Source organism: Coenobita brevimanus, chromosome 64 (genome assembly GCF_032717465.1).
Source record: "Coenobita brevimanus isolate Jiangsu-jjx chromosome 64, ASM3271746v2, whole genome shotgun sequence".
Classification (NCBI taxonomy): domain Eukaryota; kingdom Metazoa; phylum Arthropoda; class Malacostraca; order Decapoda; family Coenobitidae; genus Coenobita; species Coenobita brevimanus.
The window spans coordinates 12176835-12191092 of record NC_137017.1 but is presented as its reverse complement, the minus strand read 5'-3'; the positions used below and the strand labels follow the sequence as shown (position 1 = coordinate 12191092).

The following is a 14258-nucleotide window of genomic DNA, read 5'->3' as shown; positions in this document are numbered from 1 at the left end:
TTAAGACTAAACTTAGTACAATAACTCAAGAATCATATACAGATTAGTTACAGTAATTACATGGACTGTAATCAAATGGACAGTAGTCAAATGGACCAACCGATATGCACTTTGCTTGCATGAACTAAGAAAGGGGGGGGGGGATTTAGTGTTAGAGGTTAGGCAGTGGCTTGAATGCACGATCTGTGAATGATGGAGAAGGGAACTGCGGTCTCTCCTGTGAACGATGGAGAGAGGAATGGCAATCTCATTATTCAGTACAAGTGGGATCAGGGGAAATATCACCAATTTAACTCGCTGATGTATATGAGGACTTTCATTACATGAGGGAGAAAGGGGGGGAGTATGAGAGTTCGAGCACTAACCTGTGAACGACGGAGAGCGGAATGGCGATCTCATTGTTTAGCACCGCTCCCTGCCTTTTTATACTCATCCATTACAGTATTCAGGAATAGGCTAAAACTTTAACAGATTACTTTGTAACATTATTGTTTCTACTAAGCCCTCCAAAGAATACGAAGAATACGTTTGCACTCGACATATGTGGGAAAAATGACTTACAATGTTTAAATTTTTTTGTAATAGGCGTGCAGGAACTTTAATCATAACGAAACCAAATCAGTTAGATGTCCAAACAATTTATTTCCATGCCAGTTTCATGTGCCTACGTGACTGACAACACGACAACAATAACATGAATTTTGCGCTTCACAAATGATTATCATCAGTAGTCATATCTCAGATAACTCGCAATTCTTAACTGCATAGTTTAAAAGGGGAATTCTATTAACACTGACATACAAATCTCTAGATCAGAATATGAAACAAGACATTCGCGATTATTAATCCCTACTAAAATTTCCGCAGTTATACGTCTTTGTTAATAACGTCTGGTTCATACGGAATAAAAGTTAATCATATTCACAATCTTAGTACTGTACTATACTATCTATGTACTGTACTATCAATGACAGATTCATGTTCACATTACAAATATCAACTAAGACTAAACTTAAATTTAGGACTTAATGGCTAAATCATGAACTATATGAACTATATTTACAACAATACCTAAGCTTAAGATTACACTTACAATACTAGTTTATACTAACTTATACAGTACTTAAAATTATGGCACTACATATGGGACTGGAGCAATTGATGGACGGGTTTGCTGTCAAGACGAGGCATTAACATGGACTGAGCTTTGCCTGGTAGGGTGCTGTAGGGGGGTTCCATGAGGGTCCAGATTAAATATCTTTTTTTCCCATTGGTTCTTAACTTTGTAAACCGCGGAATTTGTCATCCGCAGGTAGGTACCAGTCACTAATTGCCGTGGATTAGGCAACTTGACTGTAGATAAATGGAGGTGTATATTTAACTTGGGTTCATTCAGAGTCAGATTTTTCTGAGTGAGAACTAATTTAAAGCAGAAATGTTATCACTACAAAATTAGATTCATGATGGTGAGAAGTGAATGACCACCTTTCATACAAATACGCTCAGTGAGAAAAAATCACAAGCTAAGAGAAAATGATGTCAGATATGTTAGGTAAAAATTGGTGTTCATATTTGAGGGGAGCATAGAAGCATGATTCTTCGAAATACAATAATTTAACAAACTTGCCAAATGTAAAAAGAAGGTAGTATGATGTGTGTCTGTCTGTCCATACATTTGTCGGGCATCCTGTTACCCATTAGAAGCATAGAGGCCTGGGGCTGTGCTGTTTAGTCCAAACACATAAGCGAGTGACTGGTTGTTTACCTGAGTGGTATTAATGGATCAGGAAACCCCAAGTACACCGATGTATGCCCTTATCAGCAGCATCTGGTTTGAGTGCCTTATCCCCTAAAGACCTATGCTGCATGATCGTGCTTTTGTGTAATTTGACACGTCAGCCTATCCCGCACGATCGATAAAGAGACACATAAAACTGGGGGAGGGTAACTCCGCCCCTTTGATGACATATGTGGGATCAGACCAATGAGAGCTAGAGTGTCTGGGGTGGTATGGCATGATTGGACCCCTAAGGTGGGGGAGAAGGAACCCCCCCCCCCACCACCACCGTCTCTTTACCGCCCACAGCCCCATTGCATCATCTCCACATTGTCCCTTCGCAACCAACCATACCCCAACCTACCCCCTACAGCGGTGTGTGCATAGCAACCCTTCTCTGCTCTCCCTCCTCCCCTATCACTCCTCCCCTATCCCTCCATCCTCCTCCCCCCTCCAGCCACACACACTCCGCCTCCACTTTTTGCCTGGCTTGTTTTGTTGCTATGAGCGTATACCAGACAGACATTTCATGCCTAGGGAACACTTCACATTGACATTAGTTATGTATATATAATTATTTACCATAAATAATGCATTTTCTGTACATTTTCGATTTTTGCCCATGGGGTATGGTAACTTTTTTGCATCTTTGATGGGTGATTGTGTGATAACTATTTGGTCAGTCTGGCTGAAACATACATTTTCAGGTGTGTAAATTCAGTCTCGTGAAATGTGGAAGAAAAATTTTTGCCTTGGTGAAAGTCGAAAAATTGACCCTGTTTTGCGTCTGAGCAAATTGCGTACTTTAGGGGTTAACCCACTTAACCACTAGGTGTCGACCAGGTAGTATGGCTACCACCCACAATTATAAATGTTTCCTTAGGCTGCAAGAAATCATTTGGCTTATCACATATTTTAGAGTTGCCTGAAGATAACACTACAATGAGTTATTGGGTGAGTGGCACCTGTAAATAAAAACACTGAATGATACAGTATTATGGCTGTGCTGATTTTTGTATGTTATAACATTGGACTCAGGCCCAGTAGTGTCATAACATATGGAATGAAACTTAGATGTCAACACTGCTGTCTCACTTGCTGTAGGCATGTGATGAAAGGAAATGTGTTCAAAGAAAATTGGCTCTGTCCCCAGTTAACTTGTAGATTTCTGTGGCTTACTCACCTGAATAAAATTGTTTGGTGTTAGGTGGAATAGAATGCTGGAGTTTTTCTGATCATGAGAGGGTCATGAGGGTGAACTAAGTGAATTTTTCTCTTTGAAAGTTGGTTTGAAACAGGGATGTGTCATGTCTCCATGGTTGTTCAATCTGTACATGGATGGGGTAATAAAAGAGGTACAAGGTAGGGTAGTGGATGTTGGAGTGGCCCTGGTGAGAGAGGATAGTGTTTGGAAACTCCCTGTACTGTTGTTTGCAGATGATACTGTGTTGTTGAGTGAAGATGAAGGGGAGCTGCAAGGCTTGGTGGATGAGTTTGAGAGAGTGTGTAAGAAACGGAATCTAAAGGTGAATGTAGGGAAGGGTAAAATGATGGTCTTTGAGAGAGGTGAAGTCAGTGAATGTATAGCGAGGTTGGATGGTGAGGAATTGGAAAATGTGAGTACATTTAAGTACTTGGGTAGTGTGATGAGTAAGGATGGAGGTTTGGAGGGTGAAGTGCTTGAAAGGGTGCAGCAGGGAAGAAAGGTTGCTGGTTCTTTGAAAGCATTGATAAGAAACAGGGAAGTGAGCATGGAAGTGAAAAAGTTACTACATGACAGTATTGTGATACCAACTCTAACGTACGGAAGTGAAGCTTGGACGTTGTTGGAAGGACACAAGTCAAGAGTGAGAGCAGCGGAAATGAGTTATTTAAGAGGAGCCTGTGGAGTCACATGGAGAGACAGGCTGACGAATGAGGATATAAAGGAGCGTTGTGGTGTTGATGTGGATGTGATAGGAAGCGTTATGAGGAACACACTGAGGTGGTTTGGCCATGTGGAGAGGATGGAGGGTGAAAGACTGACGAAGAGAGTGTATGTGAGTGAGGTGGAGGGGGGAAGAGGGAGAGGGAGGCCGAGGATGAAATGGAGGGATGGGGTGGAGAGGTATATGAGAGAGGGGGGTGTGAGTTGGGAGCAGGGCAGTGAAATGGCGGGGGACAGGGCGACTTGGAGGCGATTTGTTTGTGGCCACCCCAACGGGATTGAGGCGTCTGGCAATAGATAGATAGATAGAGAGGGTCAGTGGTAACAGTTTTAACTCAGCCTCTTATGTCTCTCTTAGTAATTTTTGGTGTAAGCTGGAATGGAATGCAAAAGATATATATTTTTTCCAGTTTAGTTATATCAGTATTTAATTTGTTATATATTTTTATTTAAGGGAGAAGAAACTTCCAGGTTATATTGTCCATATATTGCAATCAGCCAATTTGCATATTTTTGGATTTTGGTGAATGGCTATCAAGCTTTAGGTCTCCCCTCACCTCCTCCCCCTGTTTTTATGGCAGCTCCTTCTGCAGTGTTGTGAACAGAAACAATAGTACTATATAGAGAGTGGACTGTTGAAAAAGTATGGCAAGGAAGGTACAGTAATTTCTAGTGTCATTAACCCTTCTGCGCTGGGCTATATTTAACGGAATAGTCACCTCACTATGGGCAATTTCCTGAAAACCGCAGAAAATTTGAATGTTTTCAAACCTTAAAATCTGGGAAACTATAGCACCTAGGGAAGCAGATTAATGATCATTTCTTTCATCAACTCTTCCTCTTGTGAATGAAAGCTTCCTCAGGTCTCTAGGTTGTTGTGTTGACGAGTAATGACGTGAGGAAGAGAACTGATTTTCGGGTGAGAGCAGGACGTGTTCTTGCATCTCCCCACAGCACCAACCATGGCTTTGCTCTCAGCGTGATAACTTCTCCACTACTAGATAAACTAGACACTGTTGCATCCAAGGCATGTCTTATGGCACTATCACTAAGCCCTTTTCTAGTATCCTTGGAAAGAGGCTTGGCAGGGGTGGATGATGCATTTGACTACAGGCAGCTTGGACGGAATCAGACAAATAGGAGCCTGAAGACATCATTATACACCTGGCAAAAGCATGGGACAGACTGACCCTCACCTATGTGCCTTGGAGGGACTCCCTCTGTACCCTTTGGTGGTGAGATGAAATGGTGACCAGTTCAAATGGTGACGGGAAGACACTTGCATGTATAGCCACTACCCGGCGGCCACGTAGCACCCCAATTGTGACGTGTATTGACTTTACCTGGCAGATAGGGGTTAAAAACTGTGATAAGAATGTGGATTATAAGCACATGGGTAGAGAGATATCATTGGATGACAGTATGAGTAAAGTGGTTTCAGCACTAACTACAATAGTAAAACATGGATGGTGATTGTAGTTGTCATTGTTGTTGTTTTGGCCTCAGGCTCATCTGAGCATAATCCTGGTGAACTGCAGGCTAAATTTGCCACCAAGATGCATGAGGGATATACCGGTAGTCAAGTTAGAGCTGTTGAAGCGAGGTACTTTAGATTTTCCTATGGAGTGACATGGAAGGATTGGTGGACAGGTGAAAAGATTTGTGATGAATGTAGTGTAGAGGCTGATGTGTGGAAAATCATTAAGGAGCATTCTGAGATGGTCTGAACGTGTGGAGTGTATGTTGAGAGGGCCTAACTAGGCAAAGGTATGAGAATGAGATGGAAGGAGGAGAGGAAGACCATGAACACTGTAGAGAGATAAAGTGCAAGAGTTTATAAGGGAGGATCTTACATAGTGGGAAGAAGTATTATTTTAGGACCAAAAATGCACTCAGTACTTTTGTAAAGGCCATCCCTCAAAGTATGCAGTTCAATAGATAAATGGATAATATTGCAGTGCATTGTCCACCCTGCACTCTTGACAACTTGATGATAGGGGAAAGTGGCATTGTAAGATGTCAGATACAGTAATTCCTCCATCCCTTACATACGTGTTAATTTATCCAGCTTGATCACTTGGAGAAAGGGAAAGATGGCATTATAAGTACAATAACTCCCTCACCACTTACTTCAGTCATTTTTTCACATACCTGATTTTTTTTTTTTTTTTCCCGCAGATGGAAACAAATTACTGTAATTTATTTGGTCTGCCATTACATAGAACATACACCCCTTTATCATATCTCTGCTACTTAAATTTTAATGCCATCTTTGATAGATGTGAATATATACAGTGGGCTCGCACAGTGCGCGATAGATTGGGCGGTCTGCGACCTCGCGCACTGGGAATTCGCGTACTGGGAATACATAATCTTATGGGAATAATTACATATGGGCATACCTGGACATTTTTTGGCCCGTAGAGACATAATAAAGGTCATATTTTTCAGACATTGTACTAAAGCTATAGCTACAATAACAAAAATATGGGTAGTCACCTTAACAACAGTAGACAACAGGCCTGATGACCTTAAATAACAGGGGTTCCGAGGCACGGCAACACTTACAGCGCCGCGCTCCCCACCGCACCTCCCACCGCACCAACACTTCCCTCCACAGACTCCTCTTGAGCACCTTCCCCAGGAGCATCAAAGTCACTCACTTCGGCCATAAACCCATCAAAGTCCAATGCTGACACTTCTGACATTGCATCCTCTTCATCCTCAACAGGAACAGGAGCAGACGATGTCGCTGGTTCTGCAGTTTCACCAACTTGAGCCTGCTGTGTGTAGCTTGTTATGAGCGTCTGTCTTCTCCTGTTTATTTCTTCCCTGTGCCTGTCTGTGTAGAAACGGAAGAGTTTGTCGATACCAACCAGAAGTTCCTCCGTTCTTAGGTTGCTCACTTCCTGTTCCTTCACCTCTTCCCTGAGCTTATCCATGGCAGCAAGGATCTTTGCTAATGTTTGACATACACAGCTCAGTCCTGCCTTCCATCACGCTAGGCTGCTCAACTTGACTCTACCTGGCGTCGGGCTCTTCGTCAGCCTCGTCTATCCGTTGCAGCACTTCCTCGCGAGGCTGTTCCTCAGTAGCAGTGTGCACTTCTTGTATGTCCACCAATGGAACGTCATCGAAACCTGGTACAGCGTGTGCTGCTGTCAATGTTGCTGCCTCAGCCTCGGCCAGTGGTTGAATGGCCGTCTCCTGGGACGTGCATAAGTGAGGCACGAGCATTCGCCACGCATAGTTCACCGTTGCAGGTGTAATCTGGTGCCAGGCTTGTAGGAGAAATTCAACTGCGTCCTTCACCATAAAATTACGCCAAAATGCCTCAACAGTCGTGGCATCTGTGGCAGGTCGGGATACAGGTGCTGGTGGAGATGGAACGGGAGCAGATTGCTCATCAAGGTCTTCGTCGTGATCTTCTTGTAGGGCATGAAGCTCCTCTTGTGTGTTGGCCTTCCTGCGTAGGTAGTCATACACTTGCTTATGGTAGAAGTGCTTCACTGTGGCGATTAGTTCTTGATCCAGTGGCTGCACTAGTGACGTCGTGCGGGGCGGCAGAAACACAACACGACAATCCTTATGAAGATCTTCAAGGTATGGAGGGTGACTTGGTGCATTATCAAGCACAAGGAGCATCTTAAATTGAATGCCCAGTTCCCGACACTTGGCCCTGGCATCAGGGACACACCGCCTCGTTAACAAGTCTGCCATAATGTTCCCGGTCATCCAGCCATTTGCGGACTTGTACCAATACACGCCACTTGCATCCATGTTCGTGAGGTTTTTGTAGCACATTGGATGTGAAGCTGTGTGTACAACAACTGGCCTCATCTTGTGGCTCCCAGACAGGTTTACAGCGAACATTACTGTCATCTTACACTTCTGGAGCTTGTGACCAGGGGCTTGTTTCTGTCTTTTAGCGATGTAAGTTGATTTGGGCATGGCCTTGTAATATATGACGTTTCATCGATGTTGTAGATCTGGTCCTTGGTGTACTGTCCCTCTTCAGTAATCGCTCTATATATCGCAGGATAGTCTCTCACGGCTAGCTCGTCGGCAGAGGCACGTTCACCAGACACTTTCATGTAACGGAGTTCCTTGCGCTTGAGAAAGCAGTCCTGCCATCCAACCGATGCCCTGAAAGGTTTTTCCACTTTTAACCTGCGAGATGCTGCCCTGTAAAAGAGCTGGACTTGGTTCCGAATTAATCTTCCATTCAGTGAAACACCTTCCTTTTCCTTCCTCATTATGAAGGTGGCAAGATAGCGCTTCATTAGTATCATAGCACGATTTCCCACCCGCAAACAGCCGTCAAGGTCAGAGGCACCGTACGTCTTCACTACAGCCTTTATGGCTTCACGGTTCTTCCACACAGTTCTCACTGTAGATTCAGCCAGTCCTAAGGCTCTCCCCATGGCAGTGTTTCCTTGACCCTCCTCCTTCATATTAATGATCTTTAACTTGGTGGCGTGCGTCAGAAGTTTCTTAACTCTTGGGGGTGGGGCCATGGTGCGGCGAAGGCAAGGATGGAGCAGCACAAAAAACACCACACGTTGTACACAACAGGTTAGCTGTAGAGAGCGGATCTGCACAGTGCATGAGCCAGGACTGTTATGGCGCGCCTGCTTCCTTGTACCCGAAGCTGCGCAGTACAATGCCCGGGAATTTCTGTGCATCAACATGACGACACGTGGCGTGTTGTGTGAGGGGTGGTCGCGCACTAATAGAAAATGGCATTTTTTAGCCACTCCTTGCCTCTGCCTCGCGTTCTGTGCGGTAAACTCGCGCATTCAAGGATTTTTGGTTATGATTTTTGGTCACTCGCGCACAATGCGAATTGTGCACTGTGATGACGCGCACTGTGCAAGCCCACTGTATCTTGATGTGTGTAGTGATAATGTTTATGTTGTTATTTTCATATATGTACTTCCCCATTTCATATATGTAACCCCATTACAGATTTGAAGTGATACCAGTCAATGATGAAGGGCCCCCTGAAGATGAGAACTTGAAGGCTTCTCTTGTTGTACCTGAAATGTCTGCAATTCTCCAGACCCCACAGTACTTCAGAGTGATTGCATACACTGGTCACAACAACAGTACATACAGAGTACTTTGGCAGCTGCCAGAACAATCGGCGCAAGTGGAAAGTGTTACACTTTATTGGTGTCGTCAGCTTGAGTATGAGAATTGGTGTAAGGTCAGTCTCTAACTTTGTAATTCCAGAATAAGATGCATGATTACCTTGTGGTCTGTAGATATCAGTATGGTTACATGCTCTGTGCATTGTAAATATTGTACATTGGACCCTTCATTTATGCAGCTAATGTGAGGGAGGGGGGGGGGGGAAGTAGCTGCATGTAAAGTGTACAATAAGACTTGTGGTCACTTGGTAGATGGGAGGCAAACTTCCTAGAATTTTCCTGCAGTTGCTATGCATTGTAACAACCAGGAGTATGCCTTTTCATACTTAGAGCAGGATTTGGGCCACAGTACATGAATTCTTAAAAACATTCTTTAGCACCCAAAATCTTTTCTCAGATATATAAAACTCTGAGTATTTCTTTCACATCTTTCCATCAGTAATCATTGTAGTAAATATTTTACTGTTAAAAGTTGTTTTGTAGTGTAGCTTATATGTATTTGGTTGCTATCTTCCATAAAAAGTTTGTAAGCTAGATTTTATTTTCTAAAGTAATCGTTAAGGTGAAAGAAAGGAAATGTGCAGAAATGAGATTATCCATCCATCATCCAATCCTACGTTGCCCCATGAGGAGTATAGGAGCCCAGGCCTAGGCAAGTTGGTCCTGACATTTAAGATGAGAGTGAAGAAAGCTACCCCATCCTAAAATTATGCTCTCTTGTTGCTGTGATTTTTCATTACTTGTTTCTGACTTTTCCTATCAGTACATCTTACCAATCATTTTACAGTTTTTTTTTTTTTTTTCTGATTGAAATTGTTGTCTCTCATCCCCCCTCCCCCCTTCTCTCTCTCTCTCTCTCTCTCTCTCTCTCTCTCTCTCTCTCTCCTCAGTATCTCTCTCTCTCTCTCCCCCTCTCCCCCCCCCTCTCTCTCTCTCTCTCTCTCTCTCCTCAGTACTGTCATTCATTAAAATGGATTATTGTGTGTTATTAATGTACTGTACCAGTACTCTGCTCTCATAATGTTTCAGGCAAGTTCCCAAAATTTACTTAAATGTCACATGATATGGCAGTAGGAATGACCATAATTATACCGGTCGCATTGGCCAGTTTCTCTTGTGCCCCGTCCCCTTGGCCACGCCCACTCACCCGTCGGCCTGAGTAGTTCTGAGCCAGCCTTTGCCGTGCCAATGTTGCGTAAACATGTCAGGCGCTCTCGCTGATCGAAGCAACAAAACTTTTACTTAAGCACTTAACTGCAATGATACCTCTTCCATTTAACTAGGAAATGTTTTGTAGTAAAGGATGTTGGAAAAAAGTACCAAGGAATGTTATCGGCCAGAAAGGTTTGTAAAGTGACGAAAGCTCCCTCTATGAAAATAGAAAGATACGCATCCTACAAAGAACTTAGTGTTTTGACATTTTTCCCTAAATATGGTATCCACACACACACACAAAACAGTTTTCCCTCTGTAAGATTTCATTGACCACGTATATAGAATGAGGTTTCTCATTTCGAAGTAAAGCCATTGACATTTTGTTTTCCTACTTCTATATTCAGACCCCTGATATTAAGGAAATAAATAGGGAAAATTACAATATGGTTATGATACTGTGGTAACTTACCAGCCATGACAAATAGGTGACTTAATATGTTTAATAGTAATAGCGGCACAGCTGCAATGCGTTATTGCCAAGCTCCGAAGTTTCTTGGCGGCAAAACTCAGCTGCAGTCGTGGGAGGAGGCAGGTTGGTTCTTTTCAAACTGATTTTGATTCAGTTAGCAAATTTTAGTGCTTCCTTTGTCATAGAGAAATGAATTCAAAGTAAAAGTAAATAATACGATACTATTTCGTGGTAAGGCTCATTATTCTGTCAGTAAGATGAATAATTATCTCAGCCAATCAGCAACGAGTAGAGCTGGAAGAGGGCGGGGCATCAGTAGGGGGCGGGGCACAAGAGAAACTGGCCAATGCGACTAGTATAGTACTGTAGATTCATTTAGAAACATTTGTTAGGTCTACAGATGTAGCTTATTTTTGCATACAGTTGCAGGATTTGTGGCATAAATCAGATTTTAGAACAGGTATAGAGAAGAGCAGAATTGTGAAATGCAACCTGTCACATAACCTCTCGACATATCTACTAGCTAGGTGAATACAAGTATCTTTTGTATGTATTTGTTTATGGTTTGAATTTTTATGCAAAATACGAACCAGAGCAGAATTGTAACCCCAGCCTGTCATATGACCCTTCCACAGACCAAGGTCCAGTGGCGAAAGGTTGACAGTCCAACAGCAGGGGCCGTAAATCTGACTGATTTTGACCCCTCCACACGCTACATGTTTGGCATCTCTTTGGAATCCAAATCTTCCTCTAGCGGTATCAAGTGGATCTCGTGTGTTGCTGAGCATGGTGTCAAACCACCAAGGATTGAGGACTTCAGTGAGGAATATGTGTGAGTGTTGCTTGTTTTCAGTAGTGTTCTAAGAGTCCCTCCTCCTCCTCCTCCTCCTCGGCATAAGTTGGATAGAATAGTATAAAAGGAACAGAAAAGAAAACTAGTTTACTACAATTTATTGTGGTCTTGGATGTTTAGATGTGATTTGCCATGAGTCCAACACAGAGAGACCAGTATGCGCTCTCTCTCTCTCTCTCTCTCTCTCTAAAAATAGATAAGTAAATAGATAGCTGTAGGTATAGATAATATACAGTATTGATTTAATTCTTTTCATTCTTTCTTTTCTGAGGTTCTCAGTTTTATGTTGTTTTGAAAGTAAAGAGCCAGTTCAGTGCAGTATCTTTGACATGATGCCAAGTTGCAGGAATTTTAGTGTGCTAACCCTTTAAATACAGTATGTAAATTTATGTCACTGGTCAGTTAGATTACATTTCTGTAGTCTGCTTGGTGTTGTATACGAGTTAATGCAATATGGCTAATGTTTATACTTTAGATTTTTTTTTTTTTTTTTTTTTTTTTTTTAGGCACCATTCCTCATTTTGTTTCTCTTTCTCTTCTCTAGATACTCAACATCGGTTGGTCTAAAGTGGGACCTGAATTGCAAAGCACAAGCAGCTGAACCAAGGGGTTTCAAAATCTCTTACTGCCGTGTGCTTAGACCGAATGACACCTGCGCCGATTCTGATGGTAAGTATAAGTTCATGTCATTCTGTAACATAAACTTGTGATGAAATGTTAGCAAGTGCTGGAGGCTGATCGTTTGTGACACCATTATATACATGTACTGGACTACAGTGGCCTAGCCTCATACCCCTACACCAGCAGTTGGGCTTTATGGAACTACTTTTTAACCCCTAAAGACTGTAATTCTCCTACCCTAAAGTCTGGCCCCAGAACTTCATTTCGGGTCTGATTTTTCAACTTTCACCAATGTAAATTTTTAGTCTTACAGATTTTCTGAGCTTGATTTTACACACCAGAGAATGTACATTTCAGTCTCATATGTCTAACGGTTGCCACACAATCTACCATCAAAGAATCTCAAAAATAAAATTTGTTACCTCGTGCATATAGAGGGGGGAAAAAAAAAAAAAAATTGTACCAAAGTAAATTTTAGTCTCGGAGATTTGAAGAGCTTGATTTTACACACCCGAAAATGTATATTTCACTCTCATATGTCTAATGGTTACTGCACTGTTGACTGTCGAAAATGACAAAAGCCACCTCTCATCATGAGCGAGAAGTGGGACGACATAAGGGGGAATATGGAGGTGGATGGAGTGTGGGGGGGCATGAAGAGCAGGGGAAAAGGAGGGAATATGCCTGCCACACAACCAATATGGTCTAATGGGGGTATGGGTGGTGATTTGGGTGGGAGGAGACATTGAAGACAGGCCCCAGTGGAGCAGAGGAAGATGGAGAAATGGCAGTCGGGAGGACCCTCCCCCACCGCATTTAGGGGAACAAATCAGGCCAGATACCACCAGATATTGTACTTTCCATTGGCTAGGCTGTATATACATCATCAGAGAGGCAGGGATACCTCATACTATTTTTTGGTAACTTTTGTATGAATGATGATGGTAGAACTCAACATACCAATGCCTGAATACAGCGATAGATGATCATAGGACTGTATGGGTTAAATCAATATAAAAATGAGCAACAAAGCTTGAATATGATGTTAGACTCCCATCAGAGCCTTTGACTGTCAGGTTGGTAGCATATTTGTCAACCAGTCCTAACTTGGACTAATTCTTTGTTGGGTAGACATGTAAGAGGAAGACACTAGTTTTGTTCTTATTCATTTACAATGTATGCATTACGAGTGCCTAGGACTAATGAGCCCAGAACCAATTATAATTTTTCTCACAAGTTACATTATTTAAAGATGTGCAATTTGTTTGATGTGCACTTTTACGGTACCAACTATGCGCATCTTAGCAGGTGTGATTTTATGCGTTATATACAGGATTCTTTCGAGAGCTGGAAGAGAGAGGTGAAAAAAAGGAATAAGAGGAGTAAGAAGAGAGTGGATGAGGAATTTGGAAGGAATTTGAGTGTAAGGTGGAGGGAATGTCAGAAAAAGTTCTGGAGAGAGGTGAAGAGAGAGTTAGACAGGGTGATAAGAAAGTTAGTTGGGGAGTGAAAGATAAAAATGGTAGATTGCTAGTGGAGAAGGGAGAAAAAGTGAGCTGATGGAGAAAACACTTTAAGGAATTGTTGAACGTAGAAAATGAAAGAAATGTGAGTATAAGTGGCTGGGGAATGGCTTGGAGAAGGAGAGAGATGAGAAGAGAGAATGAGATCAGTAGGATGAAAGTAGTGGAAGTACTGAAGAAAGGCAAAATGGGGAAAGCCTCAGGAATTGATGGTGTGTGTGGTGAAAAGCTGAAACATGGAGGAGAGATAGTTGTAGAATGGATATGGAAGATGTGCAGATTGGCCTGCAAGGAAGGTAGATTCTCATAGGATTAGAAGCCAGGTATAATTATTCCCCTGTACAAAGGGAGAGGGAAAAAAGAAGTATGTGGTAATCATAGGGACATTTGTATTCTTAGTGTAATAAGGAAACTATATGGTAGGTTACTTATTGACAGAGTTAGGGAAGTAACAGAGGAATTAGTTGGAGAAGAACAGGGAGGTTTTAGGAAGGAAAGAAGTTGTGTAGATCAGATACTTATTCTTAGGTCTTTAGTGGAAAAGTTTCTAGAGAAGGGAAAGAAGTTGTATGCGGCCTTCATGCCTTTGGAAAAAGCATATGACAGGGTGGATAGACAAGAAATGTGGATAGTATTAAGAATTTATGGAGTAAATGGGAAGTTGTTAAATGCCATGAAGAATATGTATGAGGGGGGCTAAGGCTGCAGTGCATCTGGACAGTAAACTAAGTGAATTTTTCTGTTAGAATGTTGGATTGAAACAGATGTGTCATGTCCCTG

The 14258-nt window shown here is 42.4% G+C and overlaps 1 protein-coding gene across 3 annotated transcripts in view; it reads left to right on the top strand.

Annotated features, from left to right (window-relative positions):
• The window catches only part of dome (cytokine receptor domeless), a 351827-nt gene that overhangs the window by 101599 nt on the left and 235970 nt on the right, over positions 1-14258 (top strand). For all 3 annotated transcript variants that reach the window (XM_080276205.1, XM_080276204.1, XM_080276203.1), the window contains 3 exons: positions 8673-8913; positions 11117-11313; positions 11879-12003. In XM_080276205.1, the coding sequence (XP_080132331.1) occupies positions 8673-8913; positions 11117-11313; positions 11879-12003 (563 nt within the window). The remainder of the gene's footprint in view (positions 1-8672; positions 8914-11116; positions 11314-11878; positions 12004-14258) is intronic.